The sequence below is a fragment of the Aptenodytes patagonicus genome, chromosome 4, assembly GCF_965638725.1.
Source record: "Aptenodytes patagonicus chromosome 4, bAptPat1.pri.cur, whole genome shotgun sequence".
NCBI classification, from domain to species: domain Eukaryota; kingdom Metazoa; phylum Chordata; class Aves; order Sphenisciformes; family Spheniscidae; genus Aptenodytes; species Aptenodytes patagonicus.
In genome coordinates, this window is record NC_134952.1 from 80,459,035 (window position 1) to 80,484,572 (window position 25,538).

General features: G+C 40.4%; 1 protein-coding gene across 2 annotated transcripts in view; it reads left to right on the plus strand.

Annotated features, from left to right (window-relative positions):
- SEC24D (SEC24 homolog D, COPII component) overlaps nucleotides 1–25,538 on the plus strand; it is a 74,141-nt gene that overhangs the window by 15,281 nt on the left and 33,322 nt on the right. Inside the window, exons 1-8 of one of the 2 annotated variants that reach the window (XM_076337302.1) lie at nucleotides 1,086–1,137; nucleotides 4,083–4,277; nucleotides 6,222–6,348; nucleotides 8,461–8,609; nucleotides 10,684–10,953; nucleotides 11,753–11,874; nucleotides 15,394–15,505; nucleotides 16,851–16,978. In XM_076337302.1, the coding sequence (XP_076193417.1) occupies nucleotides 4,127–4,277; nucleotides 6,222–6,348; nucleotides 8,461–8,609; nucleotides 10,684–10,953; nucleotides 11,753–11,874; nucleotides 15,394–15,505; nucleotides 16,851–16,978 (1,059 nt within the window). In that variant the 5' untranslated portion in view covers nucleotides 1,086–1,137; nucleotides 4,083–4,126. Of the gene's footprint in view, nucleotides 1–1,085; nucleotides 1,138–4,082; nucleotides 4,278–6,221; nucleotides 6,349–8,460; nucleotides 8,610–10,683; nucleotides 10,954–11,752; nucleotides 11,875–15,393; nucleotides 15,506–16,850; nucleotides 16,979–25,538 lie in introns of those variants that run through there. The other variant, XM_076337303.1, reaches the window with a different exon arrangement.

Consider the following 25,538-nt stretch of genomic DNA (forward strand, 5'->3'; position numbering starts at 1 on the left):
GTATAGTAATGAACGCTTTTGAGAATCTTGTCTGAGCTTGCCATTACTGAGATTTAGCACCATGTAAAACTATTCACTACTCTCAAGAGCTTTAAGGTTGTAGAACAAACACTCAAAGGATAAGAAAGCCTATGAAGCCTGAATTCCAGATGCATATGAGTTATGAAGCTGTCTTTGAGTGATGACTTTTTTTCTGGTTGCTAATCCTCTGCCACTTTCCTTTTTTTTTTTTTTTAGCTTCACCACCACAATGAATGTTTGTTTTTTGACTGGGAGGAAGAGTCGCTTTACCAATACACCTTTCTCATGTTACTCCTATGTTTCTACTTTGTTAATTAGAAAAACATTGACTCTATCCTGTAACCAAGGTAGTATTTTTAAATGCACTTGAACAGTAAGTAAAACCAGAGTATCCAAATAGGTGAAGCACCTGCATCATATTTCACTCTCATTTTACATATATATATGGCCACAGATAAAAATGTGTTTTTAAAGCACGTATGAGGAAAAATATCATATTTTTAGGACCTTTCTATGTTTAAAGAGGAATTTGACCCCTAATGTAGAAGGAAAAATGAGTTGGTGGTAACAGTTATAAGCTGCGTGCGCTGTGTGCACTGCTTTCTAGCCCATCTCATCAAGCTGCTCCGTGTCCTTCCCTTTAGGACGCCACTTCAGCCCTGCAGCCCCCGCTGCGAGCTTTTTTCCGAGCCCTTCACCGGTGGTTTCCGAATACCCGCGGTCGACGCTCCCGGCCGCCGCGGCGGGCACGCAGCGGCAACGTGGCTCTTCCCCGTCGCGTTCGGGTTGCGGTGGTGGTGGCTCCACCGCGGTGGCTTTCGTGCGAGGCGGCGGACCGACCCCGCCGGGCGGCTGGCGCTCACCCTGCGCAGCCGCCCCCGCCGCCCCCGCCACCCCCGCCACCCCCGCCTCTCCCCTCACGCTCCCCGCCGGCAGCCGTTGAGGGCACGGCGTCGCTGCCGGCAGTGCGCAGGCGCCGCCGGCGGGGCCGGGCGCGCTCCCGGCCGGGGCGGGAGGCGGCGGCGCGCGGGCAGGCTCAGACGTGGCAGTCGGGTGAGCGAGTGTCCTCGAGCGGAGGCGCGCGCGGGCAGGCGGGAGGCTGCGCGCGGCCCCCAGGTAACGGTCCTGACGGCCTCCCCGGGCCCTCGGTCCGCCGCCACAGCCCGCGGGGGCGGGCGGCGGGGATCGGGGCCTGCCGGCGGGGCGGCGCTCGGGTGAGCAGCCGCGGGGGGCGGCGGCGGGGCCGCGGCTGTGCCCGGCGGTGCGGTGCGGTGCGGTGCGTGGCGGGCGGGGGACCGCCATCGGAGGCAGCCCGAGGGGCGGTGGGAGAGGGCAGAGGGGCTGCGGGCGCCCTGCGGCAGCGGGAAGCTGGGGGGAGCTGCCCCCTACCTGCGCGGAGCCGGGGAGCCCACGTTAGGCGTACGGTGCCCCCGAGCGCCGGCGCGGGGGGCAGGCACGGGTGCCCCGGCGTGCCGCGTTCCGCCTCCCGCGGGCGGGCAGACGTGTCCTGCGCGGAGCGGGGTGGTCGCGCCGACCGAGCAGCGAGACCTGTTGCGATGTTACAGTGGCTTAAAATTCTTAGTTAATGGGGATAGAAATGTTAACTGTTCGCAGGTTTTGCACTGAATTGGAGTGAGTTTAAGCTTACGCTTTCATAGCTTATTCCAAAATGTGTTACTGAAAAAAATACACAATGTAATGTGTGTAGCTGTATCCCGTTCTGTGTCTATGTGTCTGTGTAGGTACATGCGCACACCCCAAAGGTTATTTGTCAAATTGAGATTGCAGCATGCCTTGGGGAGGGGCAGCACCTCTTCCTAGACGATATGATACCGAGCACAGTGTCTCTGAAGAAATACAAAGTTCATAGCTCTCCTTCAGTTAGCTGAGAACGTGATCCTCTATTTTTGATTCCGTTACCCTACTTCTGCATGCACATAGTGGAGTTTTACATCTTCGCAGAGAAATCAGTGCAGTAGAGCAGTGCATAGGTACAGCAATCCTCTGGGGAAAGAAGAAAAAAAAAAAAGATGACAACGTATTCTGTAATAGCGGTAAATTAAATCGTGGAGAAGTGCTTGTGTTAGTGTTGTTCCTCAGGCTATGGGGTGTAAGGTAAACTAGTGTTAAGAGAGACAGAAAAAAGTTTTCATGTCCTCCTGTGTAGTGACACTTGTAGTAAACAAACCCGGGGAAGATGTGGGTTTAGCAGACCCTCTGATCGTTCTCACACAGTTTTCAGAGTGAATCTGTATGTCTCTTGTTAGAACCTGATCGCTAAAACTTTAGGTGATCAGTTTCTATTGACATGTTGGGTGTTGCCTCCCAGCTATTTTCATCATGTGTTGGTATATATACATATCTTGAGAAGGGTTTAAATATGCTGAATGTTAAATAGAATCTGGAACTGCGTTTGATAAACTTAAATTATTTTGCTTATGGTTAGAGTTCCTGTCTCTCTCCAGCACAACCTCTGCGTGTTTATACTGTCTGTGGGAAGTTTGACGTGGCAAGATTTTTTTTGTGTGTGAGTGAGTGACTAAGCTGTGGAGGAAGTCATTTCCCCTGGATGCTGTCGCAGCTCAAGGTGTTGGCTGTTGCAGCTGCCTCAAAGTGAAAATCTTTTCCTTTATATAGATGTAAATTATATATATGTTTATGCCAGTGTGTAGGTAATTTAGTGCTGACTTACTGTCTTTTGGAGCAACGAAAGCTCACACTGCCACGTCTTTTCTGGTGGGGGCGGGGGAGGGAAGAAAGTATGGCTGGCAGCAAGAAGCCTCCCTGTTTAAACATTTTTTTTCTTCCCTTGTTTGCCTTGTTAACTAAGAAATAGAAGACAACTCCCTAAGATTACCTATCTGAAGCAGTTTAATACTGCAACTGAGAAACCTTATGGCGCCTTGAGGAGCGTGGCTTACAGGATCGCACAGGCAGTGTGTGAGGAGGGCTAGGCCCTGTACCCAGCTGAAAGTGATTTCTTGTCTGATGTGGAAGATTAGTGAAACTGTTGCGATTGGTTTTTTATTTTTCAGAAATGTATGTTTAATATGAGAAGCCTAGAGATGGGTTTTCTGATAGGGATAGCTTTTCTCTACTGACATGTGCCGGTGCAGCATGAATTTGTCTGTTGTGATCTTGGAGCTCCATGTAACTTTGAGGTGCCTTTGTGCGTGCTTCTGGAGCACAATTCCTGATTTACTTTCATCCAGTTTGCACACTCAAAGATCACTCCGTGGCTCCAGCCTAAGAATGTGAAGTATAGGTGGTTGGGAAAGCTATTTCAAAGGAACATTTAACATTAAAATGCTAGTTTATATCATGTATCGTTAGTTCTTTAGGGATGCTTGACCTATGTACTTGGGACTCTGCAGAAGTAGTAAGTGCTCATTCAGGGTTTGGATCCTCAGCATTTCTCAAAACAGTTTTAATTTGGGCATCAAGAAACTTAGTGGAATTCTGTTTTTGTTAAATTCAATATGAAGTCAAAATAAAAAAAATCTTTCTTACACAGAAAAGAGAAAGCTAGCTATCAAGGCTGCAAAGCGTACAACTTCAACAACTTTCCAAATCCCTTGGTGGCAAGGTCACTGTATCTGGTCTTATGAAATACAATAATCCGGTTTAGTAATGTAGAATTCTTTACGTTTCCTAGTTCTAATCTTAAATGATTGCAATTATCAGGATACTCCTTCCTGAAAGTTCCCTAAAAAGTTTCTTTTATCCTGCTTAACAAAATTGTGACTGCAAGAAAGAAATTGAATGTCTTGTGAATGCCCTCATCATTACAAAACTTTTTCTGGATTCCTTTTAATCAAATTCTGGTTTGGGGGGGGGGGTGGGGGGTGGGGGTGGTTGGTTTTGTTTTTTTTTTTTTTTCTTTAACAACAACAGAATCAAGATGTGAAAGCTTAGGGAAAAGATGCCTGGTAATAGCAAGGACAGCAAGGTCCTTTTTTGCCCTCAGATGTGTCTTTTGTCCTTTTGGGAACACAGTTCACAGCCTTTTAAAACACACAAAGAGTGAAGACTATTAGCAGGTGTCACTTTCTCTTTTGCAGATTCGTAAAGAGGACCCAATACTTGGAATAAGAATATTGCCATCATGAGTCAACAAGGCTATGTTGCAGCTCCTCCGTATTCCCAATCCCAGCCAGGAATAGGAGGTTTTTCTGCAGGTTTTGGACCACCTAATTCTTCACTTCATTATGGGCATTACGGGGACCCTAACTCCTCATACTCAGCATCTCAACCAGGTATGAAATTGGCTTAAAATGTGTCTTCAGAGTCTACTTTTCTATGAAGGCATTTTGTGTCTCTTTCTTACTCATGTCAGCACAAAATGCTCAATTTTACACTGCTACTGCAACAGGATCCTGCACTAGCTTTGTCTGTGTTATTGTTGGTGCTCAGATGTTGATGTAAGATGGGTATCTGACCTTCGTGTGTGAATGCTTAATGCTGTATTATGCTGTATTATGAGTAATACCTAATACAGACAAATACAAAAGGGGCTGTTTCTGGGAATAGAGAAATGTTTCTGAACTCATATGTGTTAATGGCAAGCAGGCTCTCAGAAATGGGTTGTATTCTTCACAGTAGGACCCCTGTCCAACTGAATTATTGAGCAGAAACTTGCATATGAATATGAGTTGGTGTTCTCCTGCTTAAGTTTGCTTATTGGGTGATGTATTTGGATAGTGAGTGGTAAGTAGAGCCCATCTGCTTTCTAACTACTCAGGACGCAGTTACTTTCTATGAGGAAGGGCACCTTGGGTGCAAGCAGATTACAAGCAAAGGGGATATTTGCTTTATTTCTACCAGCATAATCATGCTACAGGTAATGTAATTGACATCCAACAGATAAACATGACTGTCTCTCCTTTGCTTTTCATTAATTTTAAGTTACTGATATATGGCTTCAAATCTTTCAAGAAGGATAATATATGAGTATATGGTGGCTGAAGCTTAAAAAAAAAATAATTTGAGAGCATGGATTTTAAACCCATTTTGCTGTAAGTCAGTCATGCTGGTCTAATTTCGGTAGAGCCAAAGTGGGCATGCTAGACTAGTGAATTGGGGCGGAGGAAAATATCCAAAGAGTAAGGTTTCCTCTTCCCTCTGTAAGTCTACTATATACATAGCCAAGATAGGGAGACAGGGAGAGGGACCATCTCAATGTTTTGCCTGATGTCACAGGGGGAAATTAGTTAAAATAGTAAAGATGTCTGAAGTATTCTCTAAAGCATCTAAAAAAAAAAGTATTTGTTAAAATTTTTAGTAACGTTTAGATTATGATAAGTTACATTAAATTTAGTATTTGAGATGGTGGAGTAGGGTAATGACAGAACTAAGTATCTAAGTATATTGAGGTTTTTTAAGTATTCTGTGGTGTCCTTGATTTTTGTGTTACCATGAAAAAAGAAAAAAGTTTTACCCAGTTTCTCTAAAACTTCTTACTAAAGACAGCAGGAGTTGTGTTACCTTAATTCAATGCTGAATATAGTCAGAAGATAGAACTACTTCTGGTAATAGGCTTATTAGAATACTTGGGAAAAATACCAGTTTTGGTATCAAACGAATTTTTGATGTTAGAGTAATCTAAAGGTAAATAATTCAAGAAATACAGGTTGAAAGCTGTTTATTTAGCACTGCTGTTTACATAAATGATAGTCTCTTTGCAGTCACTGTTCTAGATCTGAATTAAGAACCATTTTTAGCATAGGTTTACAGGTTCTACATGTGGAGGCTTTTTTTTTTTTTAAAGGTTGTTCCAAGTTTTCTTTCTGACCGTGGTCTCTGAAATCAAAGGGACCTCTTGCTTCTACCTATAAAGATAATGGTGACAGGGAATGACCAGTATCCCAAATTGAACTGCAGGGTCTGTTCATTCTTGCTTCTTTCTTACTGTCCCTCTTGGGTTCTTTTGCTGGAAAGTTACCAACTACTCTTTGCTTCCTTTTTACTATCAGTTCTTTTTCATATCTGCTTCTATAGCTGACCAAAAATCTGTCCTTTCTTATGGAATCCCAGAATGACTGAGGATGGAAGGGACCTCTGGAGGTCATCTGGTCCAACCCCACCGCTCAAGCAGGGTTGCCTAGAGCCTTATTGCTAGAGCAGGGCCGTACCCTTGTATTTCTTGGTGATCTTGTGCTTTCTTACAGTGTTCTTACATAAAAGTACTACTTCTTTTGCAGGTGTGTCGAAATCAACTGTGCCTTTTGGATCTTCAGCTCCTGTTGGGCCTCCACCACCTGGTACACATCAATTCAGCCAGACCAACTTCCAAAATGGGCCCGGTACACCAGGGCAACAGCCACATAGGTGACTTTCAAGAATTAATATGTGAGATCTAAGCTATTTGACCTCTGTTACCTCTCTTCGTCTGCTTCACTGACATTTAAGTATGACATCCCTTTTATCTTCAGCAGTTCTGACTTACTCTAATTCTGAACTGGATCTTCTGGTTCAGTTCCCTGTGACGTTAAACTGCCAGATCATACGGTGTGATCTGTAATCTCATTAAGTTCCATTTTACAGCAAGTCAGGTCTTTATCATGCGTTGTTATGATATTTTATATTAATATGTAAAATATTTTTAATTATTCTTTCTTCTTGATCTTAGACCCCTTGCCTCAAAGCAGCAGTAAGGTGTTATAAGTGCTGTTTGATATAGGAGTTGCATTATTTTTTTTGTTCACCTTCTGAGGTCTTAATTCTCCTTTGTTGTGAGGTACCAAGAAGTTGTTATTTACAAATTAATAGTTGCCAGCGAGTTTTGACTAGAAGCTGGTGCATGTCTCTATATCTGTAGTTTCCCCCCCACATCCCCCGCCTTGTTAGGATGTCTTTGCTTCATTGTTGTGGGATCACAGCCAAGGCTCCATAGGGAACTTTAAAGACATTTTATAATGCAGTTTTGTTATACCTACTCTTGTGCTTAGGTCTGAGATTGACTATGAAGAGTTTATTTGAAGTGCTGTTGTCCTGCCTCCAGAGGTCACAGGAAGAAGTGAAGGAGACAGGAGTGGCGAAGGCAGAAAGTAGGGACAGGTGGAAGCTGTAAAAAGAAACCTTGGAAAAATGATCATACGAGGGGATAGCCAAGCTTTATTACACAGTGGTTATATTGCAGGTAGTTATAAGTGAGTAAATATGCTTAGCTCTTTTATTTAATTCTGTCAAATGTTAATTATTTTGCTCACCTCCCAGGAGTGGCGAAATTAGTTTGTGTACCTCTAGCTATTTTAGTTTTAGCGAACTTGACACCGTTGAACAACATTTTTGTTTTAGTTGGTTGAAGTCTTAATCTGCTTCTGTGCTTTTTGGTTGTTGTATAGTTACTTGTGTTCAAATAAAGCCCTGTATATGTTTTATTATGCATCAAAATGGGGAAGCCTGTTTGTTGTCTGTATGTTATCACTGTGTAAAGGAGGACCCAAAAAAACTGGTGATCAATTGTAAAAGACAATGTACTAATGCACAGGGAGAAGTGGTTGTTGTCCTGAAGATGTAAAAACAGGGTGAACAGAGTCAAGTTGACATGACCAACCCAGCAAAATACTGATTCTCTTTCCTAGCTTCCAGTCATTGCCCTGACAGCTGCATGTCTACTGTTTTTTACCTGAGCTTGTTTTATTCCCAAACTGCTGAGAGCTGCTATTCTAAGGCCAGGAAATTTCCACGTCGAAATTTCCACGTCAAAATTTCAAGGAAAGTTAATTCTATTTCTCTTGATATAGCTAGGCCCCTCCTCAGTTTTAGAAGTGGTCATAGGAAAAATCAGTGTAGATCTTCTTTGGGAGACAGCCTGAGATCTTATTTTTCCGGAGTGAAATAGTCTGGTAGAAAATATCTTTGTAAGCCACATGTGTGTTACCTCTTTCTTTTCTTTAGTTGTTTTTCTTGCATTCATGTTTTTCTATATCTGATAATCATGAAGCAGTTTTTCCCTACCTGCATCTTCTTTTTTCCTCTACTACAGGGAACTCCTTAACAGTTTCTCACTTCATTTTGCTCTCTTCGCAGATTTTCTTCCTAATCTTCTTCACCCATCCCCAGTAGGGAATGTACCTTTATGAGTGTGGAAAGGGGATGGAGTGATGCGTTATGTTCAGAAGCTTGTGTTTCTTAATCTTCAAGCTTTCATATAGTTATTACCACTCTGTCTTTGCCATGGCATACTCACTCTTCTTTGTTTCTAACAAGTATGCAAACAAACATGTACTGTCTTTTGTTTGTTTGTTTTAAACAAGTGTGCATTCTCTCTGTGCTTCATGACTATTTTAATACAAGTATACGTTTTCTGAGCAGAACGTGAGCAAACTCAATCTGTCCTAATTAATTGTTTCAGCACCACCCTTGAGGAGGTATGAGACCTTCTAGAATTATGATTGATGTAATTTTTTGCATAACTGCACTAATTTTTCCCTTTAGGTTTCAAGGCCCTCCACCTCCAAGCAGTACAGGACCTTCCTATCCTCCCTACAGTCATCAGTCACAACCAGCCTACCCAAATACTGCATCCACTTCACCTACAGCACAACTTGCTAACCAGCTCAACAGCATGCAGATAAATAGCTATGGTAATCAGTTTTATCTGATCTGATTGACTTTTTCTCAGTTAAAGCTATTAAGACTATGATAATTAGAAACTTACTGAACTTCTATATAAACAGAAAATGAAATCTTTGACCACTATAATTTGCTCAAGTTCTTAGAATTTTTTTTTTTAAATCTCATCCTACTCCTTAAATCAATATTCTTGGGTTAATTCTGAATTGATGTTTGATGAACCTTCCATAAAAGTCAGCTATCTTATCAGTCATTTCTCAAACTACTCGGTGATCCTGTCAGTAACAGCCAGTGCATGAGCAATAATATGCAGACAAGGTTTCATTTTTCTCAGCTTTTTAGAGTTTCTCTCTGTTTTGAAACTATCTTATTCTTTTTTGTCCAAATCTTATAGTTTAGTTTTTTATCTAAATTTATTTGCATTTATTTTGAGGTTAAAACATCTCAAACCTAAGCTATGAGGTAAAGATGTGATCATGTGATTCTTCCATGTAAATTACCTCCCACCACTAATTTTCTGTTTGATTGTATCTGCTTTTCCTGAGTATTTCCTGGTGAAATTCACCATTTCATTTAAAAGGAATGGAATTTAGTTAGCATCTTGTTTTGCTCAGGTCAGTGTGTTTAGGAGGATGAATTTTTTAAATGAGGATCACTTTGGTGGGTGATACCTTTGTAAGATAACATGTAAAGGTGAACTTTTCAGTTCAGGCTGCATTGATACTGTATCACTGTTCCTACCCTGGCTTTAAGAGTTGCTGATTTGACTTGAATGAAGCCTGCATAACTACCATGGGTCTGACCCTCTGTACAATTGCTTGTGAAAACTTACACTACCTTCACCTTAGAAAAGTTAGTTTAGACTCGACTTCAACCTTGATGTACTGAACTGCAAGTGCACAATTAACTCAGACCTTTTTATACAGGACAAAGGGTGGCCCAGCACCTCTAGAGCACTTCATATATAGCAACTCATATTATTTAGAGCAAAATTTTTTTTTGCTTCCTGCCTTCATTATATTGCCTTCAGCAATAATCATGTAATGTTCTTGCTTATCGTGTTACACGCTGGAAGGTTGAGATACCCTTCAGACCACTGAAGACGCAGATTCTTTACAACTCTGCTTCTGTGTTGGGTTTTGTTCTGATTTTTCCTTAGCTGTAAGTCTGAGTTGGTGTAACTTGACAGAGTGCTGAAATTCACAGCTTGTAAAGCTACTGGAGTGATGTTTGTTTGTACCCGCTGAGAACCTGAGCTTGTGTTTTGCATGTGAAATTTTTTTTTCAGTTAACATGTCTGACAGAAGATGCATTTCAATATTTGTATATTAACACATTGGTCCTTTTGCTCCAAACCTAATTTTGGTTATTTTTTTAGCTTTCTTGAAAATGATTTCACCGTAACTCTTTGGGGAGAAATTTGACTAAAAAAAATGTAGGTTTTGTAAAGTAATAAGTATTTACAGATTGTAAGTCTCACCCCCCCCATTTCCATGGTCCTCTTAATTCTAATTGGAATTTGGAACTTATAAACAACAAACTATTCCTCACTAGTGTGTACAAAATAATTCACACGTTTCATCTTTTAGCATCAAAACGAGAAGATGGTTGTAAATGAGGTAAAATGAGTGGATTTATCTTCCATTGAACCTGTCATGGTGAAATGCAAATAGACTAACAAAAACATGCCACATAAGGGAAATTGATTATTAAGCAAAAAGAATGTTGTTTCACATTATGAAATTAAATATTATTTCAAAAGCAAATAGTGATTTATGTGTATTCTAATCAAGAATTGTGAAAAGCTGGCTTCCCTCTCTCTTTCCCCATCCACCCCAGCTGCAAGGTGTTACTGAAAATAGAGCCAAAAGAAATAAAATTGAATGTCTGAATCAGTTCAGACTTAAACTATGAGGTCAGATTTGTTATGTGAACAGGCATTCAGAATCCCCATAATGCAGCATTGTCAGTATGGGATACAATCCTGCCTATATATTGTAAATGTATTGAGCAGAAATAGAACACCTTCCACACAGAGTTAGTAGGTTATAATTTTTGACTCAGCTGACATACTTTCTTCCTCAGGTCCTGGCACTACTCCGAGCTCTCGCATGTCTTCTGGGCATCCGGCATCTTTTCAGGGTCCACAACTACCACCACCAACCCAGCAGCAAATTGCTTTACCACCTGGATCACAGGTTCCTCCACCAGCAAATAACGTTAATGGCCTTTGTGCTCAACCATCATTGCCTCCTGTGGCCAGACAAGATGGAATCCCTGGACCTGTCCCCCCAGATCCTAACTTGCAGCAGCTTTCAGGACAGCCTCCAGGGCCTGGATATTATCCTCAGCAAGGTAAGGAAGGATGTTTGTTACGTAACTGAAAACAAAACATGCATGGAGAATCACTGGTGGAACTGCGACCATTCACGGTTGATGTTCTGCTGAGTTGGAAAAATGAAAGTGTAATCCTCTTTTTGTAGAATGGAAAGATTTGCGTTGTAAATCAGTACATTTAAGGCAGGCTATGCTTTTGCTCAAAAGTTTAGCAATCTGTTGAGACTGTAACAAGAAAAAAGACATTACTTTGGATCAGAAACAGAATTATTTAGTTAGTAATGGGTAAAGGCATGACATACTACAGAAAGGAGTTTTTCTTAGGCTCTGTAAAGGTATAGGTTGCTCTCTGTCTTATAGTACTGTCTGTCATAAGCAGCTTTCAAAAATGCTTTATTGTAGCCATAAAGAATTGTAACTGAGTACAGTGATTTCATCTGACATAGGGTGAGTAAAACAGTTATTTTGACAACTAAAAAGCCAGCTAACTAGACCAGTTTGCATTGACTGATGTGAGGGAGGAGATTCTCACTAATGTAACGTCCTGGTTTGAGTAGCTGTGGTAATCTCTACTAACCGTCCTACTTGACATACACCTGAAAACTTTGGAGCCATAGTTCTCACACCTAGGCTTATGCTTACCTTTAAAACACAGACTGCATGAGCCAAAATAATCCATTTCTTTTACTTGCTGAAAACAGAAGGGAAGGAGAAGTTGCATTTAGCTGAGTAAGAATGAATTGAATGGCAAAAGTTGATGTTGAAAATTGGTAACGCGACTTAAATACTTTAAATGAATTGTCATTTGTAACTGCAGCAAACTATGGTCCTCAGATGGCAGGATCTCAGCTGTCTTATCCTGGTGCTTTTCCTGGGGGTCTGGCACAGCTCCCAGGTCCTCAGCAGAAGAAGCTTGATCCTGACTCTATTCCAAGCCCAGTAAGTAATGTGGCACTGATTTTTTTTTATAAAAGTAAATTTCTGCTGCATTTAAGAGAAAGGAATGACAATGCTAATATTGTATTTATTTTAGTTGGTGGGGTTTTTTTGTAACATAAAATTGCACTTACATGGCTTGGTTCACAAGATATGTTCCAATTTTTGCAGTTTCTTAATTACATGCAGTTTTGTACTCTGTGCTGTCAGTTTTGGATAAATTAGTGCATAACGTTAGTTTTAGTACTGAAGAGGCTTTATAACTTTATCTAACATGGGACTTACCCATGACTCTAAATACTTTAACAGGAATTCTCGACAGGATTCTTAGTATGACAGTGAGCAGTACTGAAGGATTACTTGCATTCACTGCAGCTAATCACCTTTCCTTTTCACTCTGGAAAGTTTGAAGGCTTAAACTTAGTAACAGATAGACACCTAAAGCAGGATTTGTGCAGAATACAGGTACATGAACTCTAAAACTGCAATCTTGGAAATGCTGAGAATTCCTATGCTCAAAAGCCACCTCACCGTTGGATTTCAGGAGTTTCCCAGACAACTAGAATTATTTGCCTGAGCATCCTTCCAGCTGCTGCAGCCTTGTAAGGATTTCAGTAGCTTGGAATATCCTTAATGCTTAAGCTTCATACAGGTTGAAGAGGCTCAGCTGTTGAAGCATGCCTGAACATGTACTGGTGGGACAGTGTCTCCTCTTCTTAGAATGGTGTTAGAGAAGGAGAAAACAAGGTTATGATCGTGTCCATCTTTCTTAAATAAAGTAGTCTAATTGTTACCCAGAGGAATAGCTAGTCAGATGCAGGCTGCATTTAATTTCTTTATTGAGAACAGCTGATTGAAACAGAGGGAGAGAATGTGCTGGACTCATGGGGAAAACACACTCTGATGCACACACTTTTACTGGTTCTGGCAATCATTCGGACAGGTCAAAAGGTCCTCGGAGAGTTGGGATTCTTGAAGCAGGATGTGTCCTGCAGCTTTGACCTAGAAGTTTCTACTTAAAAAAAGGTATTAACCACCACACTGTAAGCTAGTCTGGGTGAAGTAATCTTCTGCTTCTCTGCTGAGGCAGTATTGCTGTACAGGATTTGTGTTCCACCGAGATGAGGGAAAAGCACGTGTAGAAGCCTGACACTGTGTAGTAGGGAGCAGCCCTGCTTCCTTAAATTGGGATATTCTTGTGTCCTTCTAGAAAAGAATGTTTTATCCAGTGATGGTTTTGATGTAAAATCCCCAGAATTTTGGAAAAATGCTTGTTGATAGTCACTTAGAGGTTAATGTAGCAACTGTGGTTGCCTCTGTTAAAGGCAATTTTTGAGTTAATATAGCTGAAAACCATTGTGTAAAAAAAACTAAAGTGAGTGTCTGTATAATTAACAAATGCCCTTAATAGGTCAGTCATTCCTAGTGTTTCAGTATGGTGCTTTTTACATAAGAAGGATAAAATGGTCTTGTCTAATTAAAAAAAAAAGGGGGGGGGGAGAAGGAGGTCTGGCATGAAAGCATGGACTGATGTCTTGTTTCAATTACGCATGTAGAATAAACAGCCTTGACTATGACAGTGATGTTAAAATAGGTTAAAAGGTTTGTTTAAGCAGCACAGAGAGGATCAAAATGACATGTTTAAAAGAAACATGATCTGGGTCAACGTCTCTAAAGGGCAAAAAGCTAATTCAGAATGAGGAATAAGTATGACCATGTGTATTTCTCTTGTTATATTTACATTATATAATTACAGTAGTGTTGCCAGATAAATTTACTTCTTATCTATAGCCATTGTTGATTTATATTTTTCTTACATATCTTAGAGGTTGATAAGTGCTCTGACAACATCTATGACAACTAGCATCTGGGCTTTGTCAACAATTGTTTCCAAGGACAATGATATATTTAGGTCAGTTAACTGCAGAATACCATGGTACATTGATCCTTTGCAGAGCTAAGTCTGAAAGTGGTTTGCTTTTTTCAGCCAGCGGACTTTTTTAGAGCAAAACCTTTTTCCTTCTAATGCAAGAGTTAGCAGTAAGTATACAAGCCAAGGAGGCAGGGAAAAGTAATCAAGCAGAAGATATAACAAGCTCTCTGAGGAATGTATTGTATACTTAAATTGCAATACAAAAACTTTATTGAAAAAAAAAAATGTTACAGGCCCCAGATTATTTCCAGTGCGTTAGGAAATACCTCTTGGACAACGATCAATAGATTCAATGCGACTAATTTTGTTTTTCTTCTGTTTGCTTTCCAACAGAGGCTTCAGAACTTCCCTAGCTATTATTAGAAATTCATGTGCAGTGTAAGGATACAATTCTGTGAGATACCAGCAGCAGTGGCAAAGCCAGTTTCAGAAATTCCCTGTCTCATTCCTCTTGCCTCTCACAGCTGTTCAGCTACACTCTAAACTAGATTGCTGAAAAGACAGCTTCTTTGAGGGAAGAGGAGCAATAATGGTATCATCTCAGTCATCCGGTTTATGGTGTGGAACAAAATACAGCTTTATATAACTTCAGTTATGTCCTGAAAAGTATCAAACTTAGACAGGGGTGAGGGACTGTGCAGAAGTGACAGGGGAGGAAGTACATGGGAAAGGAATTTGTTCAGTAGTAAAGCCAGCTTCATGAGCGTTTCATGGTATTACATTGTAAATTGCTATAAACTAGGCTTCAACCGGAGTAAATCTGTACATGATCAGAGCTGCCTCATTTTAGTAAAAGTTTTCTGTGATTGCTCTCCTTTACTTTCTTTCTAGGAGGAAGCTCACAACATGGTAGTCTGACCTAGAAAATGAAAACCCTGAGCTCCAGTGTTGAAATACTACCTAATGGCCAACAAGGCTTTTTTCAGGAGTTTAAATTGCTGCTTTCTAAATGGCAGTGCTGAAATATAGCTCAGCTAGGAAGGTGATCTGCTACGTAGATTATTGTTTATTTCTTAACCATGCTGTGCATGGAGCCTAGTCAGGAGGAATGAGGGCTAACCCCTCCCACCGTTGCAATCTGTACATTCATTTATGAAGAACAGCAGCTGGCACAGCTATGGTCATACAAAAGATAACCTGGTATATATGGCATCTGAGTAAGGTGATGCAACCTTGCACTTGGGAGAATGGAAGGCCAGATTCAGTAACAAGGACTTATTTACACCATCACTCTCCTCAGTTTGCTGGCTAGCCTCACTTGAAAAGGTCTGTCCTCCTAGCAGTCAATATACATACTCTAAAAAAAACCTCATTTGTTCACTGTATATAGGTCTTATCCACCCCAACATGTAGTGTTACCCCTGAGTTCCAACAGGCAACAGCAGCTGTAAATGAGTTACACTGCTCAGCTGTGTGTATAGTTTCCTAGTTGTTAAGTGTCCATGAAGCCTGTATTGTGATAGTTTTATAGCACCTCTGTATAAGACAATGTCAGTAGTTGTTACTTGGTGTAGATATTAGCATAACTGTTTATGAATGTAAATGCATGGCTTACCTATCTCACACTGTTCTTGCTTCTTATTCATCAGATTCAAGTGATTGAAAATGATAAGGCTTCTAGGGGAGGGCAGGTCTATGCTACAAACACAAGAGGACAGGTTCCTCCTCTCGTCACCACAGACTGCGTAATCCAAGACCAAGGTAACTGTCCTTGTCATTGATTTGGGACTCTTTCTAGGTGAAATTGAATATAATTTAAAAAAAAAAGAAAGACTAAATTCTTACATTTCTCATCTGAAAATGATGCTTCTTACTCTAAATTGGACATGAAATGGGAAACTCCCTTTAAAGAAAAAAAAAGGGGGGGGCAGGGAGGGGAAGTGGGAGTTGAATTCTTACACCTTGGGTTAACACCTCCTCTACCCTTCCTGACATTTAAAATAATATGAATAGTTGAGACAACTTTTCTTTTTAACTTAAAATTTTTCAAGGTTTTAAATTTCAAGTTGAAAATCCTTTTTGGATTCTTCTGAAATTTTAAAAGATGGACACTAGAAGAAGCAATGAGACTAGCACTGTCACGTTTTAAGATACGAATTTTGGAAAATTCTATTCAAGCGATTGGGGCGGTGTACAAGCTGTCTAGTTGACTTAATTTTTTCCTTTGGCCAGTGTTATCTGCCTTTGCCTCTGCCTAGAGCCTGGAAGTACAATATTCCATGTGCTGCTCTTGACAGCAGGCTTGATATTTTAATACAGATTAAACTGATGGTATCATTTAGTCCAGCATTAATTTATCAGTGCTTGGATAAACTGTATAAAATGTACAAACACATCAAGATTTTTTGGCATTATCTGAGAATGGGGTAATGCAGTTCTGATGAACCTTTCAATAAACTGAGCAGAGCTGCAGCTTGATGGTTAAAAAAGGAGCATACGGGAGCCGATTTCTGAACTCCTGTTGCCTTTCAGTGCTCCTGTCTGCAGTGCACAGCACAGTTTCTCATTGAGGGAACTGAGCTAAGTGTGCTATGAAAAATGGCGTGGTGATTTTAGCACACTATATTTTGCAAGATAAATGAGCATGGTGGTGTTAACACAGATACACTGTTTTCTGAATCAGAGCTAGCTCATTAGAGCAGTCTAAACAGTAGGTATCAGTCCGCAGCATTTCTTTATATACACTGTTGACATTTCCACTGGGGATTTCATCCATATTATTTTCTTTTAAGATCTTAGATATGATAAGTTTCAAACTAATCTCTATTGAGATTCTTATTGCAAATAATTGTGGGGTTTTTCTTGATATGTTTAAATCTCGGCTTTAAACTCAAACAGCAAGAAAAGGTTTACCCACAGGGAGGGGCAATGGGCTGACATATAAAGAGGAGAGATGGGCAGAAGCTTGCATGGGAGGAAAAAAGCATGTATTTAATGTAGCATATGCACTTGTTGCTTTATGTTGTTGATTTTTCTGGTTTGTGTTTGGGACGGGCGGGTTCCTTTTAACAGCCTTTCATTCTGCATGCTATGTTGGGTGTTCTAGGCCACGCCAGCCCTCGTTATATCCGATGTACTACCTACTGCTTCCCATTGTCTTCAGATATGGCCAAACAGGCTCGCATTCCACTGGCAGCTGTCATCCAGCCTTTTGCTATTGTTCCACCAAATGAGGTAAGGACTAACTGAATATTAGTCCTATGTGGTTTTGTCTCCTAAATATTACAGACTTGTTCTTCTCTGATTGGGTTAGGGGTGAGGGTGTTTTACCTCTGACTGTGAAGGAGTAAGACAGTAGAGAGATGGCAGGAGACTGAGATGCACTTTGGTCATGATGCAACTTCAAGGGATAAAAAAATCTTTGTTTAGAAAAGGTACAAGAGTGATGACTGTGTAATCTGAACCACTAGGTTCCTGGTGTTCCCCCAACTGCCTCTAGTTTATGCCAGCTTTGTCAGTTGCTTGCTCTGCTGGAACTCCATAGGTATAGGCAAAGACATCAAAAAAGGATGACCACAGACTGTATCAAGTTAATCTTAAGATGTGGACAGTTACATTCAAAGAATGGCATTTTTCCGTTTAGTTCTTTACAAAATAATTTAATTTCAGAACAGACTGAGAAGATAATGGTATTTTCTACTTGGATGAGCTGAGCCATACAAAGAAGACAAATGTAACCACCCGTTTTTGGCACACATTTGGAGGCACTAACCTGGTCAATTCCTTTTCTCACATTACCATCTCTAATAGCCCTTCATATTCCAAACATATCCCTAGTTCTTCTTCAAAGTATTTCTGCAGGTTGGCAGTATCGTGTGGTCGTAAGACAGTTACCCAGATTTCCTGACATCCCTGAAGGATTTTATCAGTAGCAGGGATAAAACCGGTTTTCGAGTGCAACACTTAGCCGCATCATCTGTAGGATCATCTTTCTTGTTCTTCAGCTCCTGCCTCTTCCATTGCACAGCTTCTAAATTCTGCAACAAAGGTCTGCAGAATGCATTTCCTTTTCATGTGCTGCACTAATTTACTTTCAGAGCATTGTTTGCTGGGAAAAAAACAGATTCATGAAAGCTGTAGTATGTGATTGTGTCTTCAAAAACTCCTCATAAAATGCATGCACAGAAAAGCCTAATTAAAATCACAAAGACTTTCAGTGCTTGGTTTTGCAGTCTTTGATTTTTCTTTAACTTTGTTTTATTACTTGTAAATTCTTAGGGTTGGGTTTTTTTTAAATATGCTGGAAAAAAACAGATGTTGTTCTTTATCAGGATGGATAACTTCCAATCCAACAGACCTCTGTAGTTTGAATTAAGAGTATTATTTTAGCAGGGTAGTATGTAGTTATCTTTCCTGTAGTCCACAGGGAAATAGGATGTATTACTTACGGTTCTGCAGATACCGAGTCTCACCATTTGTCTGCTAGACGGCAGTTTGGGGTTTCATTCCAGTTCTTGAGGGGAATGTGCAGACTTGGCTTGTTGCCCCCCCTGCATTTTCTCCTAGATGAAACTCCTGCTGTTGCTTCTCCATCCCTTCACTTTACCAGCCAACCTTTACTCTTTACTACCTTTTATCCCAGTTTGTGTGCCCAGGTGGCACTTAGCAATTCTGCTTTCATGTTGGCTCTTCATTTGTGCATCTTTCACTTTCAGTCTGCCTCTAGTCATTTATGTCCTCCGTGCATGGCTTCCCTGTCGCCTGCATAGTGTTTGGATATGGTGATCAATGAGTTGCTAAAATCTAAGTCTCTTCTGCATACATAAATTAGCAGTATGTACAAACACTTGTACTTGGCCAAGTTCAGGAGGGTTTTCCCAGGGTTGGCAAGAAGATGTACTCAGTGACCCACCCGTTCTGAAGTGTTAGTGCTCTCAAGCTGTTGGAAAGGTCAGTGGAATTCATTAATCTGTAAAGAGCAGTGTATTTTTCCCTAGCCTCTTTCTTGGAAGAGGCTAAAAAACCTCTGAAAAATGTCTCTCAAAGTTGGCACAAGTCCAATGTGGAAAATATTAGTCTGAACAGTTACAGCTTGGTAAAGTTATAAGAACTGAAGAGATGGTGTTACAGTAGGAAGTGCTGGGCAGTCTTAGCTGAGGCAGTTTTTCCAAGGCTTGCCTGCGCCCTTTGTCTTCACTGCTGCCGCCAAAATAAGAACTTGCTCTTAAGATCTTCTAATAAAAATGGTCTTCCATATGGGACTTATAGCGACTTTAATTCTGAAAAGCCACTTAATTTGAAAGAACTGGGCTTTTTATAGAGGTAAAATACATTCAGGGGCTTATGTGTGCTTCTGAATTTCCTAGTATGGTGCATTCTGCCTGGAACTAGGGACTGCAAGGCACAGAATGTTCTTCGTTTCAGAATATCTAGCCTATCTTATGGATAGTGCCTTTTAACAATGCCTACAGGTGATGCTCATCACATGTTACAGGGTTCAGTACAAAGTGGGAATCTGTCTAATCTCTTTATCTCTTGATAAACAGCATGTTGTACATAGTAACTGTTTAAAATAATGATTTTTTTCTTCTAGCCTTTTAATGAATAGTTTCCCTTCATTCATCTTTGTTGCAGCTTCAGCTGCAGATATGTCTCTGTTTCTAATACACTCAGTGTTAACACCCAGAGAATTTCAGTTCTGTTTCTTTTCAAAGGAGGAGGAAGAAAAGCAATGGCTACAAGGGTTTAGTGGACTATGGATGTGAAGTGACCACAAATGGTTTGTGCAGCTGGTAATATGGTTAGGAACAGCTGAGAAACTGACCTGTCTCACTTGAACTGTAAGGACTTCAGCAAATCTACACGACACACATAATCCATTGTGATGCATACTGCATAGACCATGCCTTTCTGTGTTAGTAAAGCCATATTCTGTGTTAGTAAAGCTGTATTTTAGAAGCTATGGGCTATCAGGGTCATTCAAGTGACAATAGACTTATGAGTGTTCCATAAATATAATTCTTAATTAATTGGTATTTTGCTTTGATCATCACTTACAGTTGAGGATGAATTTAAAATAGTATATAAAATATATTTGCATTTTCAGTGGTCTGTTGCCATAGAATTCATGTCTGTCTGTTCATTTTTCTATGCCATTACTGTACTAAGACAGAAAAAAGGAAAAACCTTATCTTACTCCCATTTCCAAATAATACGAGGATTCAGTGCAGTCTTCAGATGGCTTGTTCTTCCTTCCTGGAAGCCAATCCCGAGTGTGGATTTTGATTCATTGAGAGGATTGGTTTTTGCATTGATGAAGCATTATGTTCTGTCCAGGTGACCTAAATGATATCAAGAGAACTGCAGATCGTATTTTCTCCTACCCATGCTTTGTTTGGTACTGTATAATCTGAACTGCAGCAAAAATTTAGTAAAAGAGCAATGAAATAGCTAAGTCACTGATAGAAGTGACTTAGTCACAGCTAAGACACTGATAGACACTGATAGAACTAGATATGTGTATGAGAGGGAGAGCATAATTGTACAGACCTTGTTTTCTTTCTTAATTGAACACATCCACCATTTTGGTGGATGACTTGTGAATGGTGTTACATGTTGGTGCCAGTTGGAGGGTTGGGTGCTCTGATTAGTGTCTCCTTCTGAGTTTACACTTCGACCATCAGAGCGAAGTGTTGAGCTGTTCTTGGTTGTGCAGGCAGCGGGAAGAAGTGCCTGAGAGATTCTTCATCTAAAGCAACTGGATAGGAGGGAGTAGGAAAAGGTAATTGGGGTCCCAGAGTTGGCAGAGATGTGTGTGTAATGGAGATTATAGGAATCACTTTGCTGTCAAACCTGTTTTGTTCTGTTACTCATTGACAAGGAGATCCTATGAGAAATTCTGTTTGGAGTTTACTGTAGCTTCTGCAGGTTAGCAGCATTTTCTTCTGCCAATTAGATATTTTTCATTTGTCTCTCCTTTCAGATTTTACTCTGAAGAATCAATAGTGCTCCAGCTGACAGAGCCTGGAACACTCCCTGAAGTTTTGGAATTAATGTCTGTAATGAATTTAAAAAAAAAAAAAAAAAAAGCTGTCAATTGCATTCATAGAAACAGTAGTCAACTGGAAATTGAGCTTTGAGGATTTGTTTCTTTTGACTAAGAACACAGGGAGATGGAGATAAAAGATCCTGGGAGCTTTCAAATAAGAAGTTTAGGTTCAGTGACTTAACAGTAGTTTTCTCAGAAATACTCTTCCAGTTTGGAGGTCTATCGTGGGAAAAGAGAATTCGGGATTTCAGCATGTCTGAAAGGCAGATTTAAGTTCATTAGTCACTGTGGGTTCTTTTGGGGAAAGTGGAGTGTCTACACACAGGGGCTGGTGTGCGGTCTCCAAAAGTGAAGTGGGAATATTAGCATACTAAGTGAATAATTTTTTTTTTTTAACTAAGGTCTGGGGAAAAAACTCTCAGGAGCTGAGAAATACACAAACAGGAACAGGGGCATCTTCTGAAGACGTGTACAACGGATACCTCCGTTTCCAGTAAAGAATGGGATACAAATTATCCCTGCGGGAGAAAATAAGAACACAACATAAAATCATTATGGTGCTAGATGAGGATGTTAAATGAAAAGATCTCATGCATGTCTTTGAATAAGTGTAATGGGGGGGGGGGTGCTAGGGGGGAGCCCCAAAACAAACAGGGTTTGCCCCTGCAGTGAGAAAGAACAAATTCAAAATTACAGAAATGTAGTGGAATGAAAAGACGAAGATGCTGTTGCTTTATACCCTGCTAAAAACTCCCCAGGCAATTGAGACCTGGTGGAGTAATACTGTGTCTGAGAAGTTCCATAGCATCTAGAAGTCTGGTGGAAATTCTGAGTTGAGAGGACACAAGGCCAACATAAGTGAATACAAAGCAAGACATAGAAATATACCTATACCAGTAGGCTGCAATACCGGTCTTCATGTCAAGAGAGGAAAGCTCAACTCCACAATGATTTATGGCTGAAAGAGTAAGAAAGATCTGATGCAGCTAAGATGCAGGATTTCAGGTGCTTACATGTAACCTGGGAACTGCACAATGAAAACATTCTAGAGAAGCCATTATCAACATTTAAATAGTAAAACTGGCCACACTGAAGAAAAGTTCACAAAGGAGGCTTTACCTCAGTAATGTTAAATCACAAGTGAGAGCGAATTTAAGACATAAGTAGAGGCCATTCAATAGAGATCGTTCTAGGGTTGTGTTTGATATCCCAAGAGCAGCGAGGTTAGCAACACTTGGCATATAGGCACCGAGCTTCAGAAGAGCAGAGCAAGTCAAATGGATTTATTCAGAAAAGCCCTCAAGGTGAAACTTAGAGTGGCAAAATCCATGGAGGGCACGCAGTCTCTCAAAGATTACTACAAAAAACCTCCAGCCAATCTAGAAAATTATAAACTAGTGAACATTACCTGTATGCTATGTATCATTTGAAACAAAGGCTCTTAAAACATTCATGCCTTCCTCCCCCCTGCCCGGCCCAGTGTCTTAACAGCTCTAGATATTTCTGAATCTTTACCAAGTCCTTATTTATTATTTCTCAGAAATAACAGTTCATTTTCACTCTCCTGATTTGGATGATCTATGGAAAGTATTTGTTTGTTATAGATTGAGAATACAGTATCGTTACTTGGCAGAACTTATTTTTAGTCCACCAGTGCTTTAGCAACAGTCTATAAAAATAAGCTGGCTCTCACAGTTATCGTCATAGACCAAGCCATACATGAATTTGTTTTGGAGATGTATGAATGTTTCCAGAGCCTGAATAAACCATGTGATCTTGATTTAACATTTAATACTACTTGCTAACAAAAGGTAGTTAAGAGTATTCCATGTTGTAAAAGCAAATATAAACAACTCCAAATAATTATCTATAGTCTTAAATATTTAAATATCTAAATTACCTTCTTCTTTGCTCCTGAGTAACTGTTGTCGTCATTCTCTACCATGTTATTTCCTATTTATTTGAAATTTTTTTTTTAGAAATATTCATTGGTGGGAATTTAATATTTCACTTTTCATTTTCTCCTCAGTTAATTAACTAGTTAAAAGATAAAATTGGAATGGAATTACTTCTCAGAAATGCTGGTGTTCATGAGCTAAAAGCCATTTAACCTTTTCAGGATAGGGAACTTTGATGATGACCAATGCAGCTGAGGTGTCTGGAAAGCCATGGTTTTTACAGGGATGATAGTACGGTTTCCTAGGTGGAGCTGTAAGGTTAGCAGAAGCTAAAAATTGAGTGAGGTGAATAACTAGCACATGATGCAGTGTTAAAAATATTTTTTTTTGTTTCAAGAACAAAGTCAAGTACCAGAGTGCAAATTTTCTTTTAGACCCCAAGTCTGCTCTTTTGGGTTTTAAATAAGTCATTCAAATGTTAAATAAATATGAATAATTAGGGAAATCCCCACACTTTTGCAATCTACCCTGGGCTCAGTGGGGACTCAGGTTCTGCTGTCTGTATTCTGTAGCTAGTAAGAAAGGCGAGCAGGCTGTAGCTTTAGTTTGAAGCATATTTTTATATAGACACATGCATTTATTAGTGGTTATGTGCTCATGCAGAGCTTTGGTTTGAGGAGAGTGAGGAATGCTTAGTTTGCAGGCAATATGAAACGATTCAGACTAAACATCTTACTGCTCCTTTCTATTAGGGATGTGTTAAAAAGCACAGACTGCAGAACAGCTCCTTGAGGTGCTTGCTGATAACATCTACCCACTGTAAAAAGCCATCATTTTTATTTTACCCTTTCATTTCTGTCTTTTATTTAGTTATTTATTCACAGGAGGCCTTTCCCCCATATTGCATGAGAGCTTTTGATGAGGGACTCTCATCAAAAGACTTTTTTCAAAAGGAATACCTTATATCGACTAGGTCATGCTTATCTGCATGATGGCTGACTCTTGACGGAACTCAATAGGTCTATGTCATGACACCCCTCCGCAAGAGCCACATCAGCTCTTCCTCTGTATGTCCTATTTATTTGTGTGTCTTTTTATGTTCTCCTCCATTGTAGTATCTACCAATTTGCTTTCTGCGGAAGTAGGACTTGCTGGTCTGTAGCTCTGGGATCACCCAGAATTCTATGTAAAGTTTCTTTTTGTATTGCTGCCTTCTTTCCTTTTGGGTGCTGAAGCTGATGTAAGCAGTTGGTTTAGGTACAGTTCAGAATTTCACACTGTGAGTCTTTTTAGACAGGAATTGCATGGTTAGACAGTAAAACTGTCTGTACTACTAGTAAGCTTTTTTTAAACTATCAAAAGATGATAGTTTTAAGAAAACTTTCTGAGGAAAAGGTTCTGAAAGAGATTGATGACAGTTTTGCCCTGCTGTCTGTTTTGAAATGTCTCACCCTTCTCAATGTTGGCTTGTAACTTTGTAATCCCCGTATGTACTCGGGGCTTGACACGAGTGAGATTCCTCTTCATATTCACGACTGCTGGAAATGAAATGTCAGAGCTTATTGAATGTTTAATGACCTTTTTCCTTTGTGTAGACTTCATATGACCCCTTATACCTAGGTTATTCAAAATTGCTTCATGTCTGTTGACAATACTGGACTTCTCTCCAGTGTAGGTTACAAAAGCTTCCTCCTTTCGAATGAGTACTCCACAGCAAAAACAGCAGCTGTTGACCAGTGAGGAGATAATATTTTGCTATCTCTGAATTGTAAGTGGGACAGATAGCTTTGCGTGCTCAGCAGTTCTGGTCTCTGGATTGTCCAAGATCCAGCAGAGAATGATTTTTGTCAATGTCTGTGGCCACACTGTCAAAGTAATCTGTGCTAGTTGTTATGTTTTTCTAAAACACGGTAAGAGTAGAAGCCTTGCACATGCGATATGACTTAATAGTTAGGACACTTAGTCTGACCACGTTGAAACGCTTTTTCACCCTACAGGAAAGGGGGGCTGACCACCAAGCTATTTGCCAGTTTGTACAGAAGAGTTCATTGCCTCCATTTAAACTTCCACAGATAAAGTCAGAGGAGCAGAAAGAGAGCACATGCACCAGTACCACACTGTAGATTACAGCTAGGCCAGATAGTTTCAGGGTAGGGCCATGCTACCAGATATTCCTCCTTGTTCTTAGGACTGCCTTGGTATTTTTACAGCCAATCCATTGTCGAGCTCTTTGGAACAATCAATCCATATAGAGACTGTCCAGGTAGTATAAACTTGTATCCTGAACTCATTGCTGTATACCATGCTGGGAAGTGTGAGCCTAAGCACTACTGTTTCTTCCATTTTCCAGATATTAAAATAAAACAAGTTCCAAAGCATCCTTGTTGATGCCTTCATTTGGGAGAGAACTGTGAGACTCTGGTCTCGTAGTTCTGAGTCTGCCTGGACTATGGAGCAGGATGGGTATTTGACAAGCTTTGTTGCTCTGTCAAAGCTATTTTGGTTTAGTTTTTTTCAACTAGCTAGCGCCAGGTTAATGTCTGGGGTTTTTGCATAGCTCCTCTGGGGTGCCTGACTCTCCCATGCATGATATGAAGAGCCCAGAACCCTCATGCATCTCAAGGTGCCTCACCCGGAAAGTTTTATATCCCTCTGGAGGCCAGTGCCTGTAAGCTAGGTTTCGCAATGCCTAATTTAGAGGTGCGTAAATTAGATGAGGCTTGCTTTATGGAGTATGCCCCGTGCTAGTCTGCATTTGGTAGTAAAGCATTTGGAACTGGATTGCTTCCCAAGACTTCATCATCTAGGAGAAAGTTTTTTGTTAGCCTATTGGGCTGTGACTACACTC